Source organism: Pogona vitticeps, chromosome 3 (genome assembly GCF_051106095.1).
Source record: "Pogona vitticeps strain Pit_001003342236 chromosome 3, PviZW2.1, whole genome shotgun sequence".
In the NCBI taxonomy this organism is placed as follows: domain Eukaryota; kingdom Metazoa; phylum Chordata; class Lepidosauria; order Squamata; family Agamidae; genus Pogona; species Pogona vitticeps.
Genome location: NC_135785.1, coordinates 101,908,593 through 101,934,925, shown reverse-complemented (window position 1 = coordinate 101,934,925; position 26,333 = coordinate 101,908,593). Strand labels below are relative to the sequence as shown.

At 40.4% G+C, this 26,333-nt stretch overlaps 1 protein-coding gene across 15 annotated transcripts in view; it reads left to right on the top strand.

Moving 5' to 3' along the window:
- The window catches only part of GRID1 (glutamate ionotropic receptor delta type subunit 1), a 911,822-nt gene that overhangs the window by 756,552 nt on the left and 128,937 nt on the right, over nucleotides 1–26,333 (top strand). For 12 of the 15 annotated variants that reach the window (XM_072995117.2, XM_072995121.2, XM_072995119.2 and 9 more), the window contains exons 7-8: nucleotides 1,839–2,000; nucleotides 2,638–2,757. In XM_072995117.2, the coding sequence (XP_072851218.1) occupies nucleotides 1,839–2,000; nucleotides 2,638–2,757 (282 nt within the window). The remainder of the gene's footprint in view (nucleotides 1–1,838; nucleotides 2,001–2,637; nucleotides 2,758–26,333) is intronic. The other 3 variants (XM_078390967.1, XM_078390962.1, XM_078390964.1) reach the window with 1 other exon arrangement.

The window sequence follows — 26,333 nt, the reverse complement described above, 5'->3', positions numbered from 1 at the left end:
CATTGTGACTCCTGAGAGAAGAGCCAACCTGCGTGGCCTTGAGCAAGATGCACAGTTCTGGGATGCTTCCAGAAGAAGGCAGTGGAAAACCACTTCTGAGTACTTTCTCTCTGGAAAACCCTGAAAATGGTTGTTATAAGTCAGACTAGACTTGACAGCATAGAATTGTTGTTGTTGTTGTTGAGGAATAGTGAATGGACCATGGGAGTAGAAATGAATAGTTCCACACTGTTGTATTCTATTCCCTGTTCTTTTCGCAGTTTTTTCAATAATGTTTAAAAGTACAGTGGTGCCTCGCATAGCAAACGCTTCGCTATGCGATGAAACCGCATAACGAAGGGTCCCAGGCCATCGCTGGAGCGTTCGCTCAGCGATGGCCCCTATGGGCTTTTTTCGCTATGCGATGATCGTGCGGACGCGATCAAAGCATAGCGAACAGCTGATCGGCGGTTCCAAAATGGCCGCCGCTAAAACAAAATGGCGACCGCTGTTTTGCCTCGCTAACGAGGCATCCAAAATGGCCACCGCAATGGAGGAAACTCGCACAACGGTGAGTTTTAAGTCCATAGGAACTTATTAAATCAGTTTTAATACGTTCCTATGGACTTTTTTGTTTCACTTAGCAATGGATTCGCTGAGCGAGGGTTAATCCGGAACGGATTAACATCGCTAAGCGAGGCACCACTGTACTTACATTCAGGTATATGACCATATGAAGCCACCATAAATGGCCTACATAATCCTATACTAGGGACGTGGTGGCACTGCAGGTTAACCTGCAGAAGCCTCTGTGCTGCAAGGTCAAAGACCAGCAGTCGTAAGAGCAAATCCGTGCTCGAATCCACATGATGGAGTGATCTCCCGTCGCTTGCCCTGGCTCCTGCCAACCTAGCAGTTTGAAAGCATATAAAAATGCAAGTAGGATAAATAGGTACCACCTTGGTGGGAAGGTAATGGCATTCTATGTCTAGTCGGGCTGGCCATGTGACCACGGAAACTGTCTTCAGACAAACGCTGGCTCTATGGCTTGGAGACGGGGATGAGCACCGCACCCTAGAGTCGGACACGACTGGACAAATTGTCAAGGGGAACCTTTACCTTTACCTAGTCCTCTACTGTCTTCTCTAGCTAGCTTCAAAAATTAAGGCAAGCTTCTGAAGATCACAGCTAGGAGAGTTACTTTTTTTTTTTTTTTACTACAATAACCTGAATTCTATAGTGATCATTTTTGCTGGGGGATTCTAGGATTTGTAGTTTTTAAAAAAAGGTAACTTCCAAGTTCTGTGTCTAAGAGATTTTCAGCTGGAGAGAGATATATATAGAGAGATAGAGTTGAATGTGGTTCTTCTGCCTTTAGTGCTTGTGTTCTGCCATACTGATAGTTCTTCATGCATTTTAGTGGCTGCAACCCTGTTGGACAGAGTCTACATGGGCAAGAGGAATGATATGATATCATCAACAGCAACAGATTGCCACTGATTGAAGGCTTCCTTTTGCAATGCTGAGGTCCAGATGACTTTGTCATATTGTATGTGAACCATGCACATCCTGAAATTGCAAAAGGAAGCCATTAATCACTGGCAATATGCCACAGCTAATGACATTGTTCATTTTGTGTAGATGGAGCTGTGCAACAGGATTTCAGCTGGTGTCTCGTGTGAAACTTCATCAAAAGAAGACATTTGTATTTATTGACTTGAAAGAATGACTTTTAATATGCATCTCTTAATACCCATCGATATCTCTTTGATCCACTGATATACACTGACATGAATTTTGTGCTCCTTCAACAGTTTTCCTTTTTGTATAAATTATTCTACTTTTGTCCCCATTTGCAGGTCTCCAGCCTCTATCTCTATGACAGTGTGCTCATGCTGGCCAATGCCTTCCACAGAAAGTTGGAGGACAGGAAGTGGCACAGTATGGCAAGCTTGAATTGCATGAGAAAATCAACCAAGCCTTGGAATGGAGGCCGATCTATGCTGGAAAGTATTAAGAAGGTAATGCTGAACAAATGGAAACCAAGTTTGCTGATGTAATGAATATGTTGGGCAAGCAAGCTTCCTTGCAGAAAATTGCCACTGCTGGTCCCAGCAGCAGGAATGGGACCAGCGGTGATCGTTTACCAGTGTTAAGTCATTCCCCCCTTTTATGACACCCAAAGCCTGCTCCAGGATGAAGAAGATCCCTTGGGGACCCCTAGAGCCTGGGGAGGGGGCAGGAATATTGTTGTTTCCCAAAACAATAACTATACGGTTGCCTCTAATGACATTGTTGGGGAACTGCAGTGTAACTTATTCCAATAGGATTTTGGCCATTGTGTCTTCACAAGGCCTTTTTAAAATTTCAATTTAAATCTAAAACAAGTATTTTCTACTTTTGCTCTATTTGCAATACTTGTACAGGTTAAAGCGTCCTTAGCAGCTCGATGTGACCATTGTCTTTGCCAATGTTTTTCTGTTTTCCCTTGAAGATAGTTCTATTTTGTTTGTAGCTTATTGTGGTGCTTTTAATAGATGAGTTTACTCTCCTTTTTAATTGCACACATTTGGAAATCACTTTGAGATATTTATAAAAGGGGTTTTTGGACAACTAGATTGTTTTCTATTCTTAAAATTGTTGAAACTCTTTCCTTAGGGTCATATCACTGGACTCACAGGAGCCATGGAATTCAGAGAAGATGGAGCCAACCCTTACGTCCAGTTTGAAATCCTTGGAACCAGTTACAGTGAAACATTTGGCAAAGATGTGCGGAGGGTAACAGTGCTTTGTCTTTCATTTCCCTTTTCTTCTGCCCTCTTCTCACTTATTCTGCTTATTGCAGGGAAATATTGTAACTTCCGAACAAATGGTAGAAGTAGTCTTGCTCAGAGCACCACAGTTTTTAGCTGTGGAAATAACAGTTTCTAATTTCTCATGTTTAAACTTTAAAAGATAAACATTTTAGACTACCAGAAAGGAATCTAGCAGATTGTTCTCAAATGAGCTGTTATCCCTTAATATATTCTAATATTGATGCTATGAGCATAATAGTGAAAATGGTGTAGCTCTGCTTCTAGAAATTTCCGAGTGAAGTGCAGCCTAATGAAAACTTGGCCTAGTCAGGAAACTAAGTGGAGTATTAAATTTCTAGTCTCTATAAAACCTTTCAGTTGAATCCAGAAAATCCGAAGAAATAGAGATGAACGGAGATTTAACAGATAGATGGTAAGGATAGCGAGGGGACATTACACTTAAAGGAATATGTAATTGTGCACTAAATGACACAAATTTATTTATACTTTTTGTTTCATCCCCTATGATAAATTGTGTTCAAAATAAGTAAAATATAATTGTTTTAGAGCAGACATATAGCAATGGCTTGTATGGTTAGCTTGATGCCTGCTTCTCTCATATAAAATGTCCTCAAAGAGCAGGAAATGGTTAAGCTTTTATCTGCTGGATATTTTTCCTTGGAAATATTTCATCCCTGCTCCACTTCCAGGTCGAAGGCCTGTGTTTGCAAAGGAAACAGTAGAACTGGATGGCCATCTATCAAGGGTGTGCTAGCTATGGATTTCCTGCACTAGTGGGGACCTGCATTCAGTGTGTTTAGAACATCATAGAGATATTCCTGGGGCAAATGGGTCACGGAGAAAAAGTTAAGCAGTCCCAAATACATAGGTAGCTCATGACTAGAGGAAGAGTGTCCCCCAACATTTGTGGATGAGGTATTCCTTTCTCTGAAGTCCACAGGCAACACATAACTAACCTGTTTTTCATCACTGTAAGCTGTCCAGCAGCCATGTAGCTAATATTGTATATAAGTACAGTGTATCTTTTAATTTAGAAGAAACTGTGTAACAGGGCCTGACGGCATTTAAAGCAATATATTTATTTATTATTTAATTATTGGATTTCTATCCCACCCATCTAGACCAAAGGTCTGCTCTGGGCAGTTTACAAATTTAAAACAATAAAACCAAAAAAACATGTATTATAGATCCAAGGTGGCAAAAGTATAAGAAATTAAGATACGGTAGGAGGGAAAGCGTTCCCAAATAGCCAGGTTGTAAGTTTATTCCTGAAAACACTCAGAGAGGGAGCCAGGTGGATTTCCACTGGCAAGTTGTTCCAAAGGTGAGGGGCCACTGCCGAGAAGGCCCTGTTCCTCTTTCTTCCCTTTCGGACCTCCCTCGGCGTTAGGCCCCTCAGCTGCCCAGCCTGGCTGGAATGAGTGACACTGGCATAACTGGGTGGGAGAAGACGCTGTGCCAGATATCAAGGTCCTAAACCATTTAGGGTTTTATATGTAATCTTAAGAACTTTGAAATCAACGCAGAAACGAATGGGCAGCCAATGCAAGGTGGCCAGCGTGGGGGAAATACGTTGGTAACTTTTCACCCCTGTAAGAAGTCTGGCTGCCGCATTCTGTACCATCTGAAGTTTCTGCATCACTCTCAAAGGCAGCCTCACATAGAGCGCATTACAGTGGTCTAATCTTGAGACTACAAGCGCATGGACCAAATTGGTGAGCACCCCTCACATTAAGATAGGGACGCAGCTGGGCAATCCGCCAAAGGTGGAAATGTGCAGAAGGGACCACTGATGACACCTGGTTCTCTATGGTGAACTATACACCCAAAGTGTGAACCTCACTCTCAGTGGTAAGAGCTCCCCCCCAAAGGAGAGGGAGTTTCCCAGACCACTGATGTCTGGGGCACCCACCCAAAGGACCTCCGTCTTGCCCAGATTCAGCCTCAGTCTGTTCACCTGCATCCATTGCTGAACAGCCCCCAGGCAGCGCTCAAGGGTCGAAACAGAATCCACTGTTGTTGGAAAAAAGGAGATGTAGAGCTGAGTATCATCAGCGTACTGATGACACGAAGCCCCACCTCCCCTGATGACCCCTCCCAGCGGCCTCATATAGGTGTTAAATAGCATAGAGATAATCAAGCCCTGTGGAACTCCACAATTGAAGCTCCATGGGTCCGAGAAACTCTCTCCAATCTGCACTCTCTAGGGATGGTCCTCCAAGAAGGGATGGAGCCAGGCAAGAGCCAGGCCATTGATTCCCAACTCAGCGAGCTTCCCCAGGAGAATACCATGGTCAACAGTATCAAAGGCAGCTGAGATACTGAGGGGGACCAGCAGAGACATTTTGCCCCTGTCAACCTCCCTCAGTAGGTCATCAAACAGGGCGACCAGTGCCGTTTCTGTGCAGTGGCATGACCTGAAGCCCGACTGGAATGGATCCAGGGCATTGGTTATGGATTAGATATAATCCAATCCATAACCAATTGGATAAAATCCATCACCAGTTGGTTTAGATACTGTGTTAGTGTCTAAAAAGAATACTTGCTAGATATTGTGTGTGTATGTTTGGTAGTTGGATACTGTGTCCAGATCCTGTGAAGGGAGTGCAGAATTAAAAGGCAGTTATGGAAGTGTTCCTGCTCACCTGGTTTCTCTTGGCCTGCCTAACCATACATTAGTTTGGTTTCATCAGTGATGGGATGGCAGGGGCGAGGGAAACACCGCACTGTTACCTTTATGAGCATAGTTTTTTTCCCCACAGGAATCCAGTCAGTGTGCATAGGTTGTAGATGTGTACTTGTGCATTGCTTGTGTTCAGGAACATAAGCCTCCAAAATATGGTGACCCTGTGAATGATTGATCTCCAAAATGTTCTGTCCTCAATCATCCGACTCAGCTCTTGTAAAGTTAAGCCTGTGGCTTCCTTTAGGGAGTCAGTCCTTCTTGTATTTGGTCTTTTGCTTTTCCTGCTGTCTTCCACATTTCCCAGCATTATTGTCATTTCCAGAGAATCCTGCCTTTTCATGATGTGCCCAAAGTAGGACAACCGCCAACATTTTTGCCTCCAGAGATAGTTCATAGATTTGAGCTATAGCCCACTGGTTCATCTTTCTGGCAATCCAAGGTATCCACAAAGCTCTCATCCAGCACCACATTTCAAATGAGTCATTGTTTTTTTCCTGTTTGCTTTCTTAACGGTCCAGTTTTCACACCCATGCATAGTGATCGTAAAGTGTGGATGATCTTGGTCTTCAATGACACATCCTTACACTTGATAATCTTTTCCAATTCCTTCATTGCTGCCCTTCCTAGTCTCAGTTTTCTTCCGATTTTTTGGCTGCAGTCTCCTTTTGGATTGCTGATTAAATGAAGATATATAATGAAAATCTCTATTTCAGTTTCTTCATTGTCAATGCTAAAGTTGTATAGTTCTTCTTTAGTCATGATTTTTCTTTGTCATCCAACTACAATCCCACTTTAACACTTCTTTCATTTTTGTAACAGTTGTTTCAAGTCATTGCTATTTTCTGCCAGTAAGATAGTGTCAACTACATATCTTCAATATTTTAAATAAATACATAATAAATATTTTACATTATTGATGTTTCTTTTTATTTTATTTTATTTATTATTGGATTTTTATCCCGCCCTTCTAGACAGGAGTCTACTCAGGGCGGCTCACAATATATTGTGCATAAACAACTTAAAAACAACAATTAAAATCTACAATAATACTATAATCAAGACGGGATAAACAGCAAAACTAAGAAAAGTAAAGTTTCTTCCACCAGTTTTTACTCCTCCTTCATCTGAATCTAGTCTTCCTTTCCATATGATGTGTTTTGTGTACATTTTGAACATAAAAGGGGATAAAATGCACCTTTGTCTGACAGTTTTGCCTATAGGAAACCATTCTATGTCTCCATATTCTGTCCTGACAGTAGCTTCTTGTGTACAGTACAAGTTGTACATCAGGGCAATCAAGAGATATGGTACACCTATTTTTTTTCAGAACAGCCAACAGTTTTTTTCAAAGGCTTTTCTGTGGTCCATAAAACATAAAGTGATCTTCTTCTGAAATTCTTTGATGCTCCTCAGTAGTCAGCAGATATTTGTAATATGATCTTGAGTGCCTCTTCCTTTTCAGAATCCAGCTTGAACACTGGCCATTTCTCACTCCATATAAGATAAAAGTATTTGTTACAACACCTTGAGCATCAGCTTGCTTATATGGGAAATAGAAGTGATGATATTATAGTTACTGCACTCCTTGGCACCTCCTTTCTAAGGGATTTGAATGCATATTGAGTGTTTCCAGTCTGTGGGCCATTGTTTTGAAAGTATAATGGAATGTTTTACCTTTGATCCTTTATGGTTTGTAAGTAGTTTATTTACAATTAATTGATTAAATAATATAAATGACCCAAAGCACATATTTGTGATAGAATTTCAATTAAGTAAATACATTTATGTTAGATTTGAAAAGTTGAGGTTTTCTCAAAATTGTTAAAGAATTAGCTTCTCATCAATGCAGTAAAAGATGCAGGCTTTGAGGTCTGAAGTTGCTGAAACATACAGCCAATACGTGCTGTGCTGGTTGCTTACCTTTTTTGCAAACAGAATTAAACAATAATTAGCAGGAAAGGCAGGAGAAGAGTGTGAGGGTAAGCCTGCGGTTTTGTTGTTGCATTTTAGAAAAGTATATTTTCAGAAAGCAAAGGGCTCAGCAGTTAATTGAACTTCTGCTGATTTATTTTTGAATGAAAAAATTGTGAGAGGAACAGGGTGGAATGAGGAGACAGATGGAGGAGGGGGCGGGAAAGCAATCACAGGAAGATAAATGGATGTCTTGAATTCAAGCAAAGTTCAAGGATGAGTTGTGGTAAAGCCAATTGTCTTTCCTTCACTAAAACTTTTTGTGCACTGTGTTTTTCATAACTGTGATAAGTGACTGTAGTTGTTAAAATTTGTTCCATCCCCTTATGCTGAGAAGTGTCTTTCTGCTGATGCATCCATCTAATTATCTTTAATAAAGCAAAAAAGAATAGAAAATGATAGAAAATAAAATTTTGATGGTACAGTTCCCAGGTGTAAGCAGTCCACATTGTGGAGATAATTCATTTGAAGGTACTAGTTTGGCTGTTTTAAGATCCTATAAAAATTTGAAATCTTATATTTTATTTGTATAAGTTTCATTTTACAACAACATTATACTGTAGTCTCATTTTGTAGAATCTAGAATTTTTAGTAATTTTTTTCAAGATGCCTGAAATGGAAGGAGAATTACCATTTCAGCTGTGTGCAGTCGTTCACAGGAAACCTTCGGTTCTGAATGATAACATTTATTGTTGGTTATTTGTTTATATCGTTTCATCTGCATTTAAAGTTTCATTTTCTTGATATATCATCTGTGTCTTAAAAACAGCTTTGCTGTTTTTCTTAGCTGTTTGTTGGTAACATCTGTGGTTTCATCTGGAAGTGGCTGAAAACCTTGTTTTCCCGGTATGATGCTTTCATTTGTACTGTCATGTTAAACAAAATGTCATAACTAGAGATGGGCACGAATCCAGATCATTGGATGGTGCTGGATAATCATACCAGCACCATAGGTCCTGTCCAGTCCCATCCCCCACCCCCTCGCTGGATTCCTAATCACCAGCTGGCACTCACGCACGCATGCTCTGCTCTACGTCCTCTTCACTAGTCACTAGTGACTTCCCTTCTTGGCCTCCTCCAGCAGCTGCCCACTCAAAGACAGCATTGCCCCAATCCCTGCTCCTCTTGTTCTTCTGAGCAAGTAGCTGCTGGAAGAGGCAGAGAAAAGAAGTCTTTGCTCCTACTGCAAGTGGTGAAACAACCAAGGAGGAGGAGGAGTGGAACACACACCAGGTGGTGAGTGGGGGAATCCAGCTGCAGGGGTGGGGGACAGGACAGTGCAATACCTATGGTACCAATACGATGATCCAGCTTGATCCAACAATCCAGATTTGTGCCTGTCTCTAGTCATACCTGGTAAATAATAATAATAATAATAATAATAATAATAATAATAATAATAATAATAATAATAATAATAATAATAATAATAATAATAATAATAATAATAATAAAACAACAACAACAACAACAACAACAACAACAACAACAACAACAACAACAACAATAATAATAATAATAATAATAATAATAATAATAATAATAATAATAATAATAATAATAATAATAATAATAATAATAATAATAATAGTGCATTGTTTTTGGCAGTGGTGGGCAACATATGTTCTATGGGTTCCTTATGGCTAATTTCTTTTGTTCCTGAGATCTATGGCAACACCACTACAGTCCCTGCTATCTTTCCATCACTAACTTTGCTTTGGTGAAAAAGATGTGCAGCTTCTTTCTTTCTTTAAAACAAGGCACATACTCATCACCTATTTTATTTACAAGTGGAATTGTGTTGCAGTGTGAGGAACAAACACAATAAATTCCAATCTTCATCCATGCAAGTTATACCAACTCCATGAGATGCTTCAACAAGGAATTTCGGAGCTATGAGATATTTCTTGACTCCAGTACAGACCAAGACAGTTATTTGTCCACAACTTAAAGAAGAAAATCTGGTTTCTATGGACATCGCAAGCACAGGAGGAATGGCTGTTAAGAAATAGGCAAACAAGTCTTCCCTACTAGAAATTCTTTTTCCTTCTATTTCATCTTCCTTCCTAAGGAAAGAAGCTTGTGCCCTACAGCTTGCTTTCCCTGTCTCAACAGAACAGGGAGACCATGTGCTTCTCCTGCTACCCAGCTGAGCCTCACCTCCTAGCCACCTGGAGAGTGAGGTACCTGGCTCCAATAAGCTGATAGCCAGATGAGGTGGAAGCAGGCCTTTTTGGTACTATAACAACCATCACTACTAACAACACCAGTACCAGCAGCAACAACAAAAATATGCTATCATGTTGATACCAAATTATGCTGACAGTGTTCAGGGTTTTCTAAGTATAACATACAGAGAAATAGTTTGCCATTCTCTTTTTCTGGGTTTACCATGCCCTTCTTCTGCCTCCCCAGAGGTATTTGGCTGATTACTACTTTATTACTTTTTTGGTGCCAAGTAAATACCTTTTGTTGGACAGGAAGCAACAGTTAGAACTGGCTATGGAACAACTGATTGGTTCAAAATTGGGAAAGGAGGACGACAAGGCTGCATATTGTCTACCTGCCTATTTAACTTATATGCAGAATACATCATGTAAAAGGCTGGACTGGAGGAATCCCAAAACAGAATTAAGATTGCTGGAAGAAATATCAACAATCTCAGATATGCAGATGATACCACTCTGATGGCAGAAAGTGAGGAGGAATTAAAGAACCTTGTAATGAGGGTGAAAGAGGAGAGTGGCAAAAATGGTCTGAAGCTCAACATTAAAAAACTAAGAACATGGCCACTGATCCAATCACCTCCTGAGAAATAGAAGGAGAAGATATGGAGGCAGTGACAGATTTTACTTTCTTGGGCTCTATGATCACTGCAGATGGTGACAGCAGCCACGAAATTAAAAGACCCCTGCTTCTTGGGAGGAAAGCAATGAGAAACCTCGACAGCATCTTAAAACGCAGAGACATCACCTTGACGACAAAGGTCTGTATAGTCAAAGCAATGGTTTTTCCAGTAGTGATGTATGGAAGTGAGAGCTGGAACATAAAGAAGTCTGACTGCTGAAGAACTGATGCTTTTGAATTGTGGTGCTGGAGGAGACTCTTGAAAGTCCTCTGGACTGCAAGGAGATCAAACCTATCCATTCTGAAGGAAATCAACCCTCAGTGCTCACTGGAAAGACAGATCCTGAAGCTGAGGCTCCAGTACTTTGGCCACCTCATGAGAAGAGAAGACTCCCTGAAAAAGACACTGATGTTGGGAAAGTGTGAAGGCAAGAGGAGAAGGGGACAACATAGGACGAGATGGTTGGACAGTGCCATCAAATCTACCAACATGAATTTGACCCAACTCAGGGAGGCAGTGGAAGAGAGGAGGGCCTGGCATGTTCTGGTCCATGGGGTCACAAAGAGTCGGATACAACTTAATGACTAAAGAACAAAATAGCTTTTTAATCTATATAACTGTTGCTATGCCATGTTTGAAATAGTATCATCTTCCATGTCTTTAATCAATGTTCCAGTGTCTTGTTTTAGCTTCTGCTGCTTTTAGATGATTGATGTTTTTAATTTAGTTAATCATGCTGCTGTTGTTTTTCACTGATTTAGGGTTTAATTTGTGTGTACTGTCAGACTCCCAACTACTATCACCAGAGGCTGTTTGTACATTTCACTAGATAACCAACCCTACCTCCAAACATGCCTCATGTCTCTGAGGTAGCAGCTTGGGGAGAAGGTTGGGTAATGTTCATTGGGTCAGATTTGGCCCTGAAACCTTTACTTACTACTTAAAAGAGTAATATGAGCCATTGCACTACCATCATAGACTTAAGCTTCAATCAATTTGTATCAAAATGGCAGTGGTAACAAGATTTGTTTGCTTCAGTAATTTACTACTGTTTCACTCACATGTTCAAAACTGTGACGGTCTTGGTTTATGGAGAATCCATTGAGAGATCACAAGTAAATTACAGTATACCTAAAAAAAAATATAAACGTTGTAGCAACCTGCTTTCTTTAGTTCATGCCAATTTTAAATTGTTGGATTATAAGGCGAATCGCAAGAGGTGGAGAAATAGCATATACCACAAACTGGTTCACAGCTTTGACTATGTGATTGCAATGCAAGCTCCATAATTTACTGCTGTTATCTCAAGAAAAAATCAGACCGGGAAGGGAAGAATCAGTCCTAGCAACTTGCCGTTCATGACATTTTCTGCAATAGGAAATGAGACAGCGAAATTCATCCACTCTATCCTACGTTGCCTGGATTCACAAGAAATCTGCAGACCGGTTTTCTTTTTCAGAGTGTTACATGTGTCTATAAGGGCACTGCAGGCAAATTATCACTTTGAAATAATTAATAGTAAAAGGGCACAACATTTGTAGAGCATGACTCCCACCCCACAAAAAAACAAACAAAGCCATGTGTCTCACTTCACAATTTTCCCAACTATATAAGACACCAGCTACAATACAGCATGGGAGGGCAGAGTCTCCAGATTCTCCAGGGAATCAGATGGTGGTTCTTGCATTGGCTCATGAGTGGTCCTTCAGAACATGGCCAAAGAGCCCGAAAAAACCACTACAACCATTATATTTATTTTATTTATTTAAAATATTGTTTATCCTTCCTTTCTCATTAAGAAGGACCCAATCTGGTGTACATCATTAAAAGATAATATTTATAGCTAAAAACAATAAGTATGCAAATACCAAAAAGGATCAAACAAATAATACACTAAACGATATTGAACGAAAGCAACACCAAAAATGCATTCAAAACAGTAAGACACAACCATTAAAAAACCCCACTCAGGCAGCCAGTCAATAAAGGAAAGCTTGCCCGAACAGAAAGGGCTTCACCTGCTTGCGGAAGGACAACAAAGATGGAGTCTTGAAAGTGATGCCTTGAAAAGGCAGCCTTGAAAAGGAGGAAGACTTGGGTGTTTTTTTTCCTACAGCTAAAATGGTGTGTAGAGCACAGGCTGGAAGAGGCACTGCAACTTTATAGCACAACGTTGATTGCCGGTGGTTCTCTCCCACACTTCCAGTCAGTGCTGTGCTACACGTCACAACACAGTGCAGCCTGGAAAAGATGCCCTGATGGGCAGTCTTTTCTCTTCTTTGGTCCTTTGCTTCTGTGCTCCCTGTCTCTGAAAAACTGGATCTAGAGGGAGGAAGTCTTCTCTGTCCTACTTTTCATGGAGACAAGGTGGATGAAAAAATCACATACCCTGTGCTCTCACTCTCTCCCAATCATCACAGAGTACTGCGTGAATTAGGACTCAATGCACTAGAAGAAAACTGAATTTTTTCAGTTGAGATTCATTTGAAAGACACTTCTATTTAAAGGCCTGCAGCCAGTGGAATTTTATTCCAAATACTGTAATCTGGCAACATCACTAGACACTTTTCCTCCAGTTCTTGTAATCAGCAATCTGATGCCTGATTTTTTTTAATTGCACTTATTGTTATAATTAATAGTTATCTACCATTAGGAGCCAAGCTCCCTTTCTCCACGAAATCTTTGCTTTCAGTGGCATTACTCTAGATTTGAGCTCCTGGAAACAGTTGGAATTTCCCTTTTTAGTACAGCAAGTCAGATTCTTGACAGATGTAATGGCATATTACCTCCCAACTGCACCTGATTAGAGGATTTATCACTTTTTTCGGGAGCTGTTTGCTTCCCACATGTATCTGCCTCACAGTTACTTTAAAATATTAGCATCAAAACGAATGAATCTTGAAACTGATGTTACAAGAAACTTTATGGGCATTAAAACAGTGGTTCTTAACCTTTGTTACTCGGATGCTTTTGAACTGCAACTCCCAGAAACCCCAGTCAGGACAGCTGGTGGTGAAGGCTTCTGGGAGTTGCAGTCCAAAACTCCTGAGTAACCCAAGGTTAAGAACCAGTGCATTAAAAGGATGCATGTTGTCCTAGCTTAACCTTCCTTCTCTATAATTTGGTGGGGTGTTTTTCTTTGGGAAAGGGGGTTTATGACACATATTGTGATGCCAACGTGCACACAGTTCTTGGCAGGTTGATAGTCCCTGCATCTATAATTCTAGAGGCAAAAGAAATTTGTATTAATAATTCATTAATATATAAGAAAGTCAAAACATCCCTCCTCCCCATATGCGCAACGGAGATGGAAACGTACAGATAAGTAGGTTTGTAAGTAAGACAGATAGGAGTTGCAATTCAAGAATATTTGGACAGCTGCACTTTGTCAATTCCACCATGCAATGAAGTCATTCATCAATATCCTAATTTAGAAATTACAAAGCCTGTAAATATATGTACAGTGAGTGTTCATGATTGAAGTCAATGCCTATAACCCTAAGCAAAGTTAAACCAAACAGATATGCTTAAAGTGTTTCCAACATTTATTGCCTGCTTTGACTAATAATAGATTGTAAGATCCAGCCCTCTTGCCAATAAGTTTTTTTTAAGCTGTGTCTGTTCAGTTTAAGTACTTTTTAAACAACAGTCTTTTTTTCGAGACAGCAGGCTTCTTCATCATCATCACCTCATTATCACTGCACAAACGTGCACTTATTGCACTGGCAGAGCAAATCAACATTCTACAAGCCAGTTCTAAAAAAGAGGCAAGAGAATATCCTGTAGACCATCTTGAGTGGTACCATTGGTGTTGCCTACGTTCAGGCTGCCCTTTGCTATGTAAAGCTTGGCAATCTTTTTCCTGCTGGCAACACGGGCACAACATTGTGCAGCAATATTGGGCCGTTTCCTGGCATTTTAAATCATGGATAGAGAAGCATAGTATCCCACATTCATATGCTGGAGGCTTTTTTGAATAATTGATTTAGTTTATGCAGTTGCTTTACATGAATTTGTAACGTGAGGGGGGCTTTGGAAAAACACCCCACTGTGATGGCATCGGAAAGCATTAACTTCAGAAGCCTGATTGGCCCTAATAAATATCCATGAAAAGGGCAACTTTGTAATTAAAATGACTTAGTAAATTTAATTTCTCTAAAGTTTAATTCCATACACTTCAGACTTATTTAAGTTGCTGCTCTTTTCACAGGATATCTTAACTTGGGATAATAAACACTATGTCTGCTTCAATTGGATTTTTACTTCTTATATCTATTGCTAGACAGAAATTCAGTTTCAATACAGGTCCATTGCATCTAACGTGGATGTTATCGTATTATTACTTTACTTTTTCTTTTTCTTTGTTCCTCTCCCACTCCAATTCCCTCTGTTTCAGAAAGACACAGAACCTCTTCTTCATTCTTCAGTTCTCACAGTTTTATGGCATACCACCATGTGGATTTTTGTTAGATTATATTTTATTTTGTTAAGAGTGTAAGAAAGGTGCTGTAGAGTCAGACCAAAAAGCCAATCAAATCCAGTATTATGTTTCCACAGCACACCTGTTGAGAAGTTCACAGGCAGGAAATGGGCACAACCACACTCTTTTCTGTTAGCACGATCAGTGTTCTGTGGCTAAATCCAGTCAGCACAAATACAGTGCCTCGACTTACAAACTTAATCTGTTTTAGAATGATGGCCATAACTCGAAATGGTCATAAGTCGAAGCACCATTTCCCATAGGAATGCATTGAAACCCCATTAATCCATTCTGGCCAGGGGAAAAAAATTACACAGAGAGAGAGAGAGAGACAGCCCCACTACAAGCCCCATCGGAACATGGCAGGGCTGAAAAAAAAATCACCAAAACAAAACAAAACACAATGCAAGCCCCATTGGAACGCACTGGGGCTGAAAAAAATAACCAAAAATAAACAACACAGCAAGCCCCATCAGAACTCGCTGGGGCTGAAAAAACAAACACACCAAAACACAAAAATAATCACAGCACAGAAACATGACCCCCTCCAGCCCAAACCTGCCTTGCAAAACCCTGTATGTATTCACTCAGAAGCAGAAAGCAGCACCAGGCAGTCCAAAGCCTCCTCTGACACACTCGCTCTAACCATTGGGGCAAAAGAGTTACAAAGAAGCAGCCTCTTTGCTGTCCAACGGTTAGTACATTTGAATTCCCTGCCTTTCCCTCCACCTTTTTCCCAGTCATAACCTGAAGCCCCGGTTGCAAGTAGAAGCAACATTTTGTGGCCGGAGCTGGTCGTAACTCGAAATGGTCGTAAGTCGGGACATTCGTAAGGCGAAGCACTACTGTACATCCATTAGGGATGTATTCAGTTCTTTTAACAACCCTCTGATTTATGAATGTGAGATATTGTACTTCTGTGTTCATAAAGAATGCCAGGAAATGACCCAAGCTTCCCTGCTCTACATGATCTGGGTTCTGCCTCTGAGTAGGTGCCCACTGGAGGTGGCTGGGCTGGGAACTGCCAAACACTGTAGGACAAACTGGCATGAACCACTGGACAAGTGCTTTGTACCCATCTCTAATATATACCAATATTTTCCAATCTTGGGCAACCCAGATGTTCTTGGACTGCAATTCCCAGAAGCCTTCACCACCAGCTGTGCTGGCCATGTTTTTGGGAATTGCCGTCCAAGAACAAATGGTTATCCAAGGTTGTGAACCACTGCTATACACCTTCACCTGTACTTTCTGCAATAATTAGAACAGTCTTGGGTTGGACCTTTACTCAGTTGAGAAATTTGAACTCAGCACTTATAGATTGGTGTAGCAACACATTGGCTTTCCCTCTCAAGCACAGTATGAATCAAGGATGGAAGGTGAGTTATGTTACGTACTAGTTTACAGAACTAAGTCTACTTACATAGAAATGTGTGTGCTCAAACTGCAGCAAACATTAGCCTGTTATTGCTATTTCGCCTGTAATTTTAAATACATTGTGTTTTTTTATTATTATTGTCAGTCCCAAGATCTCACCTAATTTTCAGGAAAACACAGCAGAAAGCAGGCCTTGTCAGTGCTTGACATCTTGAACAGGTCCGTTGATGTTCTTAAATGTGGTAATATGTCATGGAGTGCCCTGAACTCTCTTGGGTGCAACTAAACAGCTTTCCTTCTCTTGCCTAGAAGCTGGCTTACATTTTATTGCTGGATAAAGGGAGTTCACAAGGGCAGTTCAGGACACTTCAACATCAAGTCTGTCTATGAGGAAAAAAATTAGGAAAAGGTTGTGTGTTCTCCAAAAAGAATAGAAATGCAGGAGAAGGTGATACCTTTCATAGAAAAAATTAAAAATAGCAGACATCTAACTTTCAATGATAATTGTGGTCTAATGTTAGTGGTTTAATAAAGGTTTCACCTGTTCCTGCATCTGTGGATAAAGCTGTCTATTTAATGTTTTGAGGAACAGATTTGGAAACAGACTTGGCTTCCCTTAGGAAAAAGAAAGAAAAGGGGGGAAAAAGAATGAGGTTCTGTTCAGCCTACAGACTGTACAACAGGTTGAAATGCAATGTTCTGCTCTTCATAAAATAGTTGATAATACAAGTCAGTGTCTCTCACTGAATGTCAGTGTAAGCAGTTATGTAGCCAAAGGTTTTGCTTAGTGTTTGCCTTCTTGGTCCCATTGTCTTGCTGCTACTGTATTATCCTGGAAGATGTATTCATGAATAATGAGATGTCTGCAGCAAACACCATGGCCCACTTGTTTGAATGTTTTGTGGTGTTTTCAATTTTTTAAGCCTCTGACTGTTATGCCTGAGAGCAACATAATGAATTGGAGGCAGAAGTTTGATTAACTTTGGAAATTATTATTATTTAAAACAAACAATAAGGCTGATTAAAACTATAAAACTGAAAGTGATCTGGAGAATCACCTCACCATACTCAGTGTTTGCATAAGAATCTACAATCAAGGTGTTCCATGTTGTGTACACAGAATCATAGGATTTAAACAGCAGACAGAGTCAGCAGATAGTCATCCCTGAAGTAAATCTTACCTCCATGGGAATGCAGTATGACAATCAAGTACCAATAGCAGAGGCCCACAGGATATGTATATACTGTATACAACTTTTGTAATCCTGTGACTTTCTAACAGGCTATTTTGGTGGATGAGTGCTGAGGTAATTTCCCATCACCCCAAACTCTATTACCAAAATAGCTTCTTGGGAAAACCAGTTGTTTACCTGAGCATTTACTTACCTCATTCAACCTCCTTCCTGAGTCTGAGACATAAGACATTTGAGTGTCATTCAGCCCCTCCTCACACAGAAAGGACTGCTAGTATGGGTTGCTAGGTAGCTTTATGACATCATCCTGTGATGACATGTCACTTTGACAACCACCATACCACTCTGAACATGCCTACTTTCAGAAGCTAAGCAGGGTCAGGCCTGGTAAGTACTTGGATGAGGAACCATCAGGTAATACCAGGGGCCTCCAGATGAGGCTGGGAAAGAATTCTGCCTCAAACCACAGAGAGCTGCTGCTGATCAATGTGACCAGTACTGCTGTCAAGCTAGATGGGCCAATGGTCTCAGTGGAAGGTGACTTCCCTTGTCCCTGCCTGGGGAAGCAACTGGTAGTATAACAGTAGAAAGGAAGCTAAGGCTCCACAGATAAGAGAAATACTGTACAGTTGGGGGAAATGTGGGTCTTTTCACCATGTTGTATCCTCATCACCACTAGACTACATTGCTTTTTCTTTCCAAAGCAACTAGTTTTGACCTGAAATCAAAACAGTAGCATTCATCATCACCCGAATTCTACATGCCTAGTGTAAAACATTACAGGCACAGTGATACGGATTCCGTTTCAGAGACAAGTGTGCAAATAGGACTTGCCTTTTTGGCCACAGGGCTGAACAATGGTCCTTGTCCCCCACTCCAGTCTAACGACTCTGATCTCAATGAAGGAAATCCTGCAGTGAACAGGAAATGTCATGATAGAAGCCAGGGCAGCCTTGATGAATGGAAGGGCGAGGAAACTTTAACCCTAAAAGACAGAAGTGTGCTTATTGTTTCAATTAGAAAAAAACAACCCCTCCCACACATATTCTATTCCTAAAGCTACCATAATAATTACTGGACTGTTCTTTGCTGACAGGTTTACTATTAGAGGTTCCTTTACTTCCTTTTTTTTAATTAAATGTGCCTTGTAATAAGAAGTTTGGCCTTACCATTTATGTGCCATTAAGAAAGCATTATTGACTGTCCATCCACAAGAAAGCTGATTGGACTCCCATGCCTAAAAGACTATGCAATACTCTTTTCAACAGAATGATTAGCCTTGTCATATTTCTGCTGGCATTGTGGATCGCACTGTCAAATGCTTTCAAAATCTTTCAGTCTTCAACGTGGTTTAATTAATTGAGAGAGAGGAGGAGGAGGGAGGAGGAGGAGAAGTAAGTAACCTGTTTTTCTTTTATTTGCCCGGAAGCATGAAGCATTTTTGGCAATTTTAGCGAATGGTAAACAGCCAATAAATATTTCATTTCCAATCTTATTCATCAGAACCGTTGTTTCACTCTCTGCAGCAAGTTTTCTTGCTATTTATTATTTTCCATTATTTCATGCTTATTGTGTTGCTGCTATGTTAACATAGTGTTGCTCTTACTGGTGTGTGTTTCTGAAATAGAATAGTTCAGCTTGGTGGCTATATGATTCATGTATAGGTACAATTTTTACTTACTGCATGCCACTGGGTGATTTCAGGCTTTCTTGGTGTTCTGCTGTGTTTGGAAGGGGCTGATTTGTTTGTTCCTGTCTGGATAAATGCACAATTATTCCCACAGTAGCCTAGTGGAAAGAAAACCAAAATAAGCTCAATGTGCTTCATTTAAGATATGTGAAGGGATATGCTTCTTTTACCTAGAACCATGTATCTCTTTAGGTGTTGATTTGTGGAATTTCTACTTTTACCAGTTCTACCTACTATCCATGTCCAGTTCTGGCAACATTTTTAAACAATGGGATGAGATCCACTCCAACCCCCCCCTTTTTTTTGCAGTGCTTTCTCCAAGTGTACTTTGTTTTTGCTTATTTTTAAAATTATAACCAGAATGGGGAATGGTTTTTAGCCCAGGGGGTCAAATTCCAATATGAGAAGGCTCTCGGGGGATGCATTCTGGAAGCGGGAGCTAAAGCCTCAAAATCCTGGTGATCAAAACCCAGATGCAACTCTTATCTGCTTGCCCCAGTCAGATGTTATTCAGGCAAGCAAAATCTTGCTATTCTGTAAAGCTAAACCCCTATGCTGTGCAAAACATAGTCACCTCACAAGGAAGAGCTTCTTGTTCAATACAATAACCTGCCCTCTGCAAATGAGAGATCCTGTTCCATGCTAAACTTCCGCAGCTGCTAAGAAGAGCTCATTTTGCTGCAGTGCCTTCCTAAGCATTGAATAGGAGATAAAGGCAAAAGGGGCCTGACTATCAGATGGGAACTAGTGCAGATCAGATGAAAAAGGTCCCTGAACTGAATAAAGCCTAAAGGCCAGAGACTCTCCACTCCATTGCACACTTTGCTTGAACACATTCTCTCCACTCACCAGTGTGTGCTTAAACCATGTTTTGTGCTCATTTGAGTTCTGCATATTTTTGGACAAATCCCTAGTGGCCCATCAACAGTTGACTCCTGAGTGCACATTTTTTGTCCCATGTCCGATTTGGGAAGTTCCAAGTGGAGTCAAGTCCATGAAATATTTGCTGGAGAAGTCTAAACAAAGAATCTGGTGGTGATGGCTTGAGGCTGTTGCTTAGCCTAGTGAGTTACCTAGGACAGTGTGTGCTCAGAGCCCTTTTAATGTACATAACAGAATAAAGCATCTGCAACATCATAGCTCCCAAAATTGATCTGGTTTAGCCAGACTTCATGTAAACATTTGGCTGTTTGCTTTTGCTCAGTCAACTGAGCACTATCTTCTGCTCTAGCTGCAAGCTTCCATCCTAAGTTGAAGCCCTCAAGTATAGTAGGTGATTTCAAGGTCACTGATGTGGAGTTTTCCATTCCTTCTGCTGTAAAAGAGCTTGAAGAGGGTGATTAAGGCAGTGACATTACCAAAGTCTGTAATTGCCAGGTTTAGTGTATGTTCTTTTAAACAGTGGGTGCTTGTTTAAAAGTTCCTCTCATAATTAATTTGCATTCTGAAATGAGTACCATTTCATTTCTCCCATATTTTTTTATCACAGTAAAGAAGGTTAGCTGAGATTCCTCACTTACATGGGTAGTGTTCATAAAGGCAAACACCCAAAGGTTATCTGCTTTGATTGATACTCAGTTTTTTTTCCTATTTTGACCCCTTACTCAATAAAGCGCTTGTTGGATGATATAAATTATAGAACCAAATCATCTTAAACTGAATTAAATATTCATTTAAACTGAAACATCCTTTGGTTTCATTAAAATATAGGTTAATTTCCTTGATTCTTGCGAATGTTTTCTGCTATTACTGTTCTGCATCTAGATCTCGAGTCCTTTTTTGTGTCCAGGTGAACTGTTTTCGGGAGTCATGGTTTGAGGTCTGTGCAACTGGAGCAGGGAGAAAAATGTAATGATGCAAAGTGGGCTAGCCAGTGAGGAAAGGGTACAGATCTTCAAGGATGTTTATAGATCAATTTGTCATTCCATGACAGCCGTGTTCTACATTGCTTCTATATCAGCGCTCTGGTGGTTGGGCTTTGTGATCCCTTGAATCTCTATTCCAATTGTATGGTTCTGTAATTGGTTGTGTTGCATTGCTAAAATTGAAAGATGAATACAAACCGTCCTCTTCCTCATGTTAACCTGACACCTTAATTAACAAAGCCTGGTACTAAGCTGTATTCAATTAAAACCTATGTAATTCCCCCTCCCCCCTGCTCCCAAAGTCAATGTGTACACTTTGTGGCATCTTTTCAAACTCTCTTTTGGGCACACTCCACCTATCTGCGAATGAGCTTGTATAATAATTAAATTTGGCGTAATTACTTTACAGAATGATCAGTGACAGTCTATTGTTCAGGAAGAATTAATCCTCTGAGCCTTCCAACATCATTTCAGTTCTGGTTCTAAATGAGATTTTCAAAGAATGTAATTTATAATAACTAAAATCCCTAATGCACATTAATATAGACTTGCTTTGTAGCTTGCTGGTAAGGCGCTTCTGAATTAGAATCCTTCTGCAGTAATGAGTTACCTATGCCACACTCAGCCACCTGAACCGAAGCAGGGACTTAATAAGCATCCTTAATCACATTCATTCCTGATGGCGGTGGTGGTGGGGAATCTTTATTGATTCCTTGAGATGCATAACAAAACTGATTCCTCAATGCTTGACACTTTTGCCCATCATCAGTATCATGATTTTAGAACAGAATGATGCCCTGTTTAACACCTAGAACGATAATAAAGGTATTTTTGCATATATTTGTATTTTTTAAAGGGAACACCAAAAACAACTGGGGTGAAACTGGACAACATCCTTATGAATCTGGCCATAATTCTCCCTGACGTGATATATCTATGTCTTAGTTGTATTAATACAGGAAAATATCCAACAGTATTATTGTGCCAGCAGAAATCATGTTGCTCTTATGGGCACCAGACTTTACTTAAGGGGGGAATCCAGTTTGTTTCTTTAACATATTTTTGCCCACCTTTCTCTTTAAAAAGGAACCAAGACATTTTATGTCATAAAAAGATGGTTTGTAAAGCAAGCAACAGTGCGTATACAAATATTTTCTGGTTCTGCATCTGTTGTGGTAGCATATCCTGTTATGCCACCGGTTGCACAGCTAGTTAGTTGCACAAGGGTTGCTCTGCTCTGGGGCACAAGAAAACATATGCCCCTGGTTCCTGATCAAACTTTTGCTAGCATTTCCCTCTGATAACATATCATTAGATTTAAGTCACATTCTGTAGCTATTGGCTTACCTGGTGGAGCAGGTGATGGCTCTCCAGATCCACATTGTGTTTTTTAAAAGCACACTATCATACAGGGTGAAGTAGCAGGTCAGGCAGAATTAAACAGTAGGAGAAATTGTCAAGGATATGAGTTATATATGCAGACAGGCATACTTCTTTTTTGATATTAAAAAAACCTTTGCTCCTTTTCCTCACCCATTCTGATGTCCAGAAACTGGTTTACCCCACCTGTGGAAACAGTATATCTTTTTGAATCTGTGTCTGGCATGGTATGGTGACATTTACCCCTGGCTTTTAAGCATCTCTCTTCTGCTAACATTAACGGCCTGAAAGTTACTGGTATTCCTAACTGAAGTAGACATATTGAATCAGTTATTGAACAGCGAGTCAATACTAACCTTGTTAAGGCATTGTAACTGAAACTGTGGAGGGCTAAATGAGGTTGTTGGGATCATGCAACACTATTGGCTCCATGTCAGTACACACACCATGCCGCAGGTGACTTTAGCTGTGCCTTGCCCTTTAGATTGTACAGCAGGAGCAAAAGCTCCACTCGTTACATTCCTAGGCCTCCCAGAAGTCAACAAGACCTTCATCAGTTTAATGTGAAGGTCCACACAGCAACCTGTGAGTGCATTGAACTGAACACTTGTCTGCTCCCTGGTCACTTCACACTGCGGTACTAATTACCCAAAGATCTGAGAAACATCTGGGTGAGGTGAAGATGGGGGCAGGGCTTAAGTGCTGGGAATAGCTGTCACTGTTTGAATTTGGCTGGGGTAAATAGGAAAGAATCTCATTTCAAATCATTTTAGATTCCAGTACTTAAAAAAAAAGCTCAGTTCATATTTGGAACAGGGGAAACTTGAATTTTAAAGAATTTGAATACTGAACTAATTAGAACTAATTCACTTCCCCATCTCTAGTGGAAACTGCTCTTTTATAATTATATAATAAAGAGATGGGTGTTGAACTGACATCTGTGATGGTGCTTCTAGTTCTGATGGAATCAGAGAATTTCTCATGTTGCATCAGAGAATGCATTCATGCTAATGTTACTTCTAAATCTAGCGTGAACCTGGGTTATACTGTTCTGCTGATATGAGAGCTTACAATGTACATTTTACACTGATCCGTGTGAATGGTCTGGGGAATATAAAGCTTAATAAATAAAAATAACTGCTGGATAGCTCAGTGGCTTAGGTCTCTGGCTGTGGAGCCAGAGGTTGGGAGTTCAGTTCCCTACTGTGCCTCCTTGAGAGGGGCTGGACTCAATGGTCCATAGGGATCCTTCCAGGTCTGCAGTTCAAAGATTGTTATTATTATTAATAGCCACACGCAGAATATGTAGTATGTTGATATTTATTTTATTTTTTATTAGTTTTATTTATATGCCGCATTTCTCCCAACAAGGAACCAAAAGCGGCTCACAACATTAAAATTCACACAATTTAATATGTAATCTAAACTAACAAAAACAGATGAAAGCAGAGCTTTGCTATAAACCTCAGTAGACTTCTTTACCCTTTGCAGCCATAGTGTTGAAACTCCAGAAATGTGAGCTGCTGAAGCAATTTCTAAATAATTAACCGAGGAAGCCAATTTTCTCTTAATGGTTAGCTGTCCATAAGCTAACTTCTCAGAGTGGGAACAATAGATTTGACTCTTCAGCATGCCCTTCTAGGTTGAAGCAGTGTGGAAAGCACAATCAGGGGAAGATTTTGTAATTCTACAATTAGAGTTGGGGGTAAAACAACCAGCAAGACATGAACATCTAGGGACAAAGAGAGAGAGAAAAAAAGATACCTTGAAAATCCGATCACAGGCTTTCCTAAGGAAATGTGAAGTTCTTCACTAAGATTAGCAATGATAGACAAGCTTTCCTGAAAAACAGGTGGATAATTGCCATTGCCATTCTTTGCCAGCAGCTGAAGAAAAATGTTGTTAGTACAGGGAGGTTCGTTTGATGCAGGGCTGTGGTGAGGCCCAGTGGAGTAATAATTAAACTGACTGTGTGCACTAATGCTGAAATCCAGTAGTAAGACACAAATAGAGTGTTGTTGTTGTTTAGTCATTAAGTCGTGTTTGACTCTTCATGACCCCATGGACCAGAGCATGCCAGGCCCTCCTGTCTTCCACTGCCTCCCAGAGTTTGGTCAAATTCATGTTGGTACCTTTGATGACACCATCCACACATCTCATCCTCTGTCGTCCCCTTCTCCTCTTGCCCTCACACTTTCCCAGCATCAGGGTCTTTTCCAGGGAGTCTTCTCTTCTCATGAGATGGCCAAAATATTGGAGCCTGAGCTTCAGGATCTGTCCTTCCAGTGAGCACTCGGTTGATTTCCTTCAGATAGGGTAGGTTTGATCTCCTTGTAGTCCAGCGGACTCTCAAGAGTCTCCTCCAGCACCACAATTCAAAAGCATCAATTCTTCGGTGGTCAGCCTTCTTTATGGTCCTACTAGAGCAGGCCCATTGAATTAGTAGGGCTTTGGTGAATCAACACCTAGGTAAGCTTCTAGTGTTAACTTCTAGATTTCAGCCAATGTGTGCATCATCCTTATGGTAATATGTGCAGTCACCAGATAACTTCTTGTTAGAGCAGTACGGCAATGGAACCAATTACCTCAAGAGGTGTTGAGTGCTCCAACACTGGAGGCATTCAAGCAAAATTTAGACAACCACCTGTCAGATATCTTTGGATTTGTATTCCTGCACTGAGCAGGGAGTTGGGCTTGATGGCCTTCTTGGCCCCTTCCAACTTCATGATTCTCTGAGGTGACTATGGAAAGATTTATCAATGTGAATTATGTGAACGTGGTATTTGCAAAAAATCTGAAAAAAGCAACACTTACTGTCATTCCTATTGTTTTGTATAACCATAATCTGAGCTAACATGAAAATAACATAGAAAGTATATAGCCTAGTAGTGTTATAGAGTTTCCAGTGCCTATTTAGAAGGCCACAGATTGATAAATATTGTCTGTGCTGATAAAGTTGTTTTGTTGTTGTGTTTCTAACTGTCTACATCTGTTAATGGAACTCCTGTTGTCAGAGGAACTGGGATGGTAGTTTACTTTTTTTCTCCAGAACTCCAACATTATGCTAGTAGGCATTCCTGTCACACCCGCACTTTCTTCCTGTCCCCTGAAGCCACCCCTCACTGCCTTTAAAATCTTTTGAGATCAAACTAATCCCCTAGAGCAGATTTTTGAATGGAACATAGAGGAGGAATGATGGAGGAGGTCTATCCACTGCCATGTTGTGATGTACGTTAACACAGAATATAGCCATGGTCTTTCACTTTTTGCTTTTTTAAAATCACATTCCTATACTTCTGAGTTTATTCTGATCTCTTTCAAAGCTCATGTAGTGGCTGACATTTATCTGAATAAGGTCCTTGTGCAAAACTAATGCTGTCTTCACATCACATCATATGCATATCGTCTCCTATTTTGGCTTCAGCTCTCAACTCTTCTGTGTTGTCTGTGATTGGATTGGCAGTATGAATCACATGCAAGAGTCCAAATAATTTATTTATTTCCTCTCACCTAACCAGGGAAGGCTAGCTGCTGTTGAAGACGTTTGAGCTTTCAGCATGCACTTATTTTCTATTTGCTGAGCATAATTCTGCCCCAACATGTCATTTAGAGCTTTCAACTGACATTGTGAATCCACACTTACATTGTCTTGCTTTGGCTGGGAATGGCCACAGAACATGGATACATGACATTCTATTTCCCGGGTTATTTCTCAGTGTGATAAAGGGCCTATGCACTGTTGACGCACGTCAGCCATTTTACAGCTATATAGTTCTGTTTATTTCCCAGTTGGCTGCTTTGTTAAAATTTTGACAAGAGCTATAAGAGTTTGTCACTTTCTAGCCTTGCTACACTGTTATATTTTATCTTACCCATAAAGTATCACTGGACTGAAATTTGGTATGCATTTTTCTTCTTTAACCTCAGATGCAACTATTATATTTTATTTAGCTAATATCTGGAAGATGAAATAATGGATTCCAAGGGATTGAAATTCCATTCCCAGTCATTTTAAATGACTCCTAGCTGCCTGCCTGCAATGGGTGAG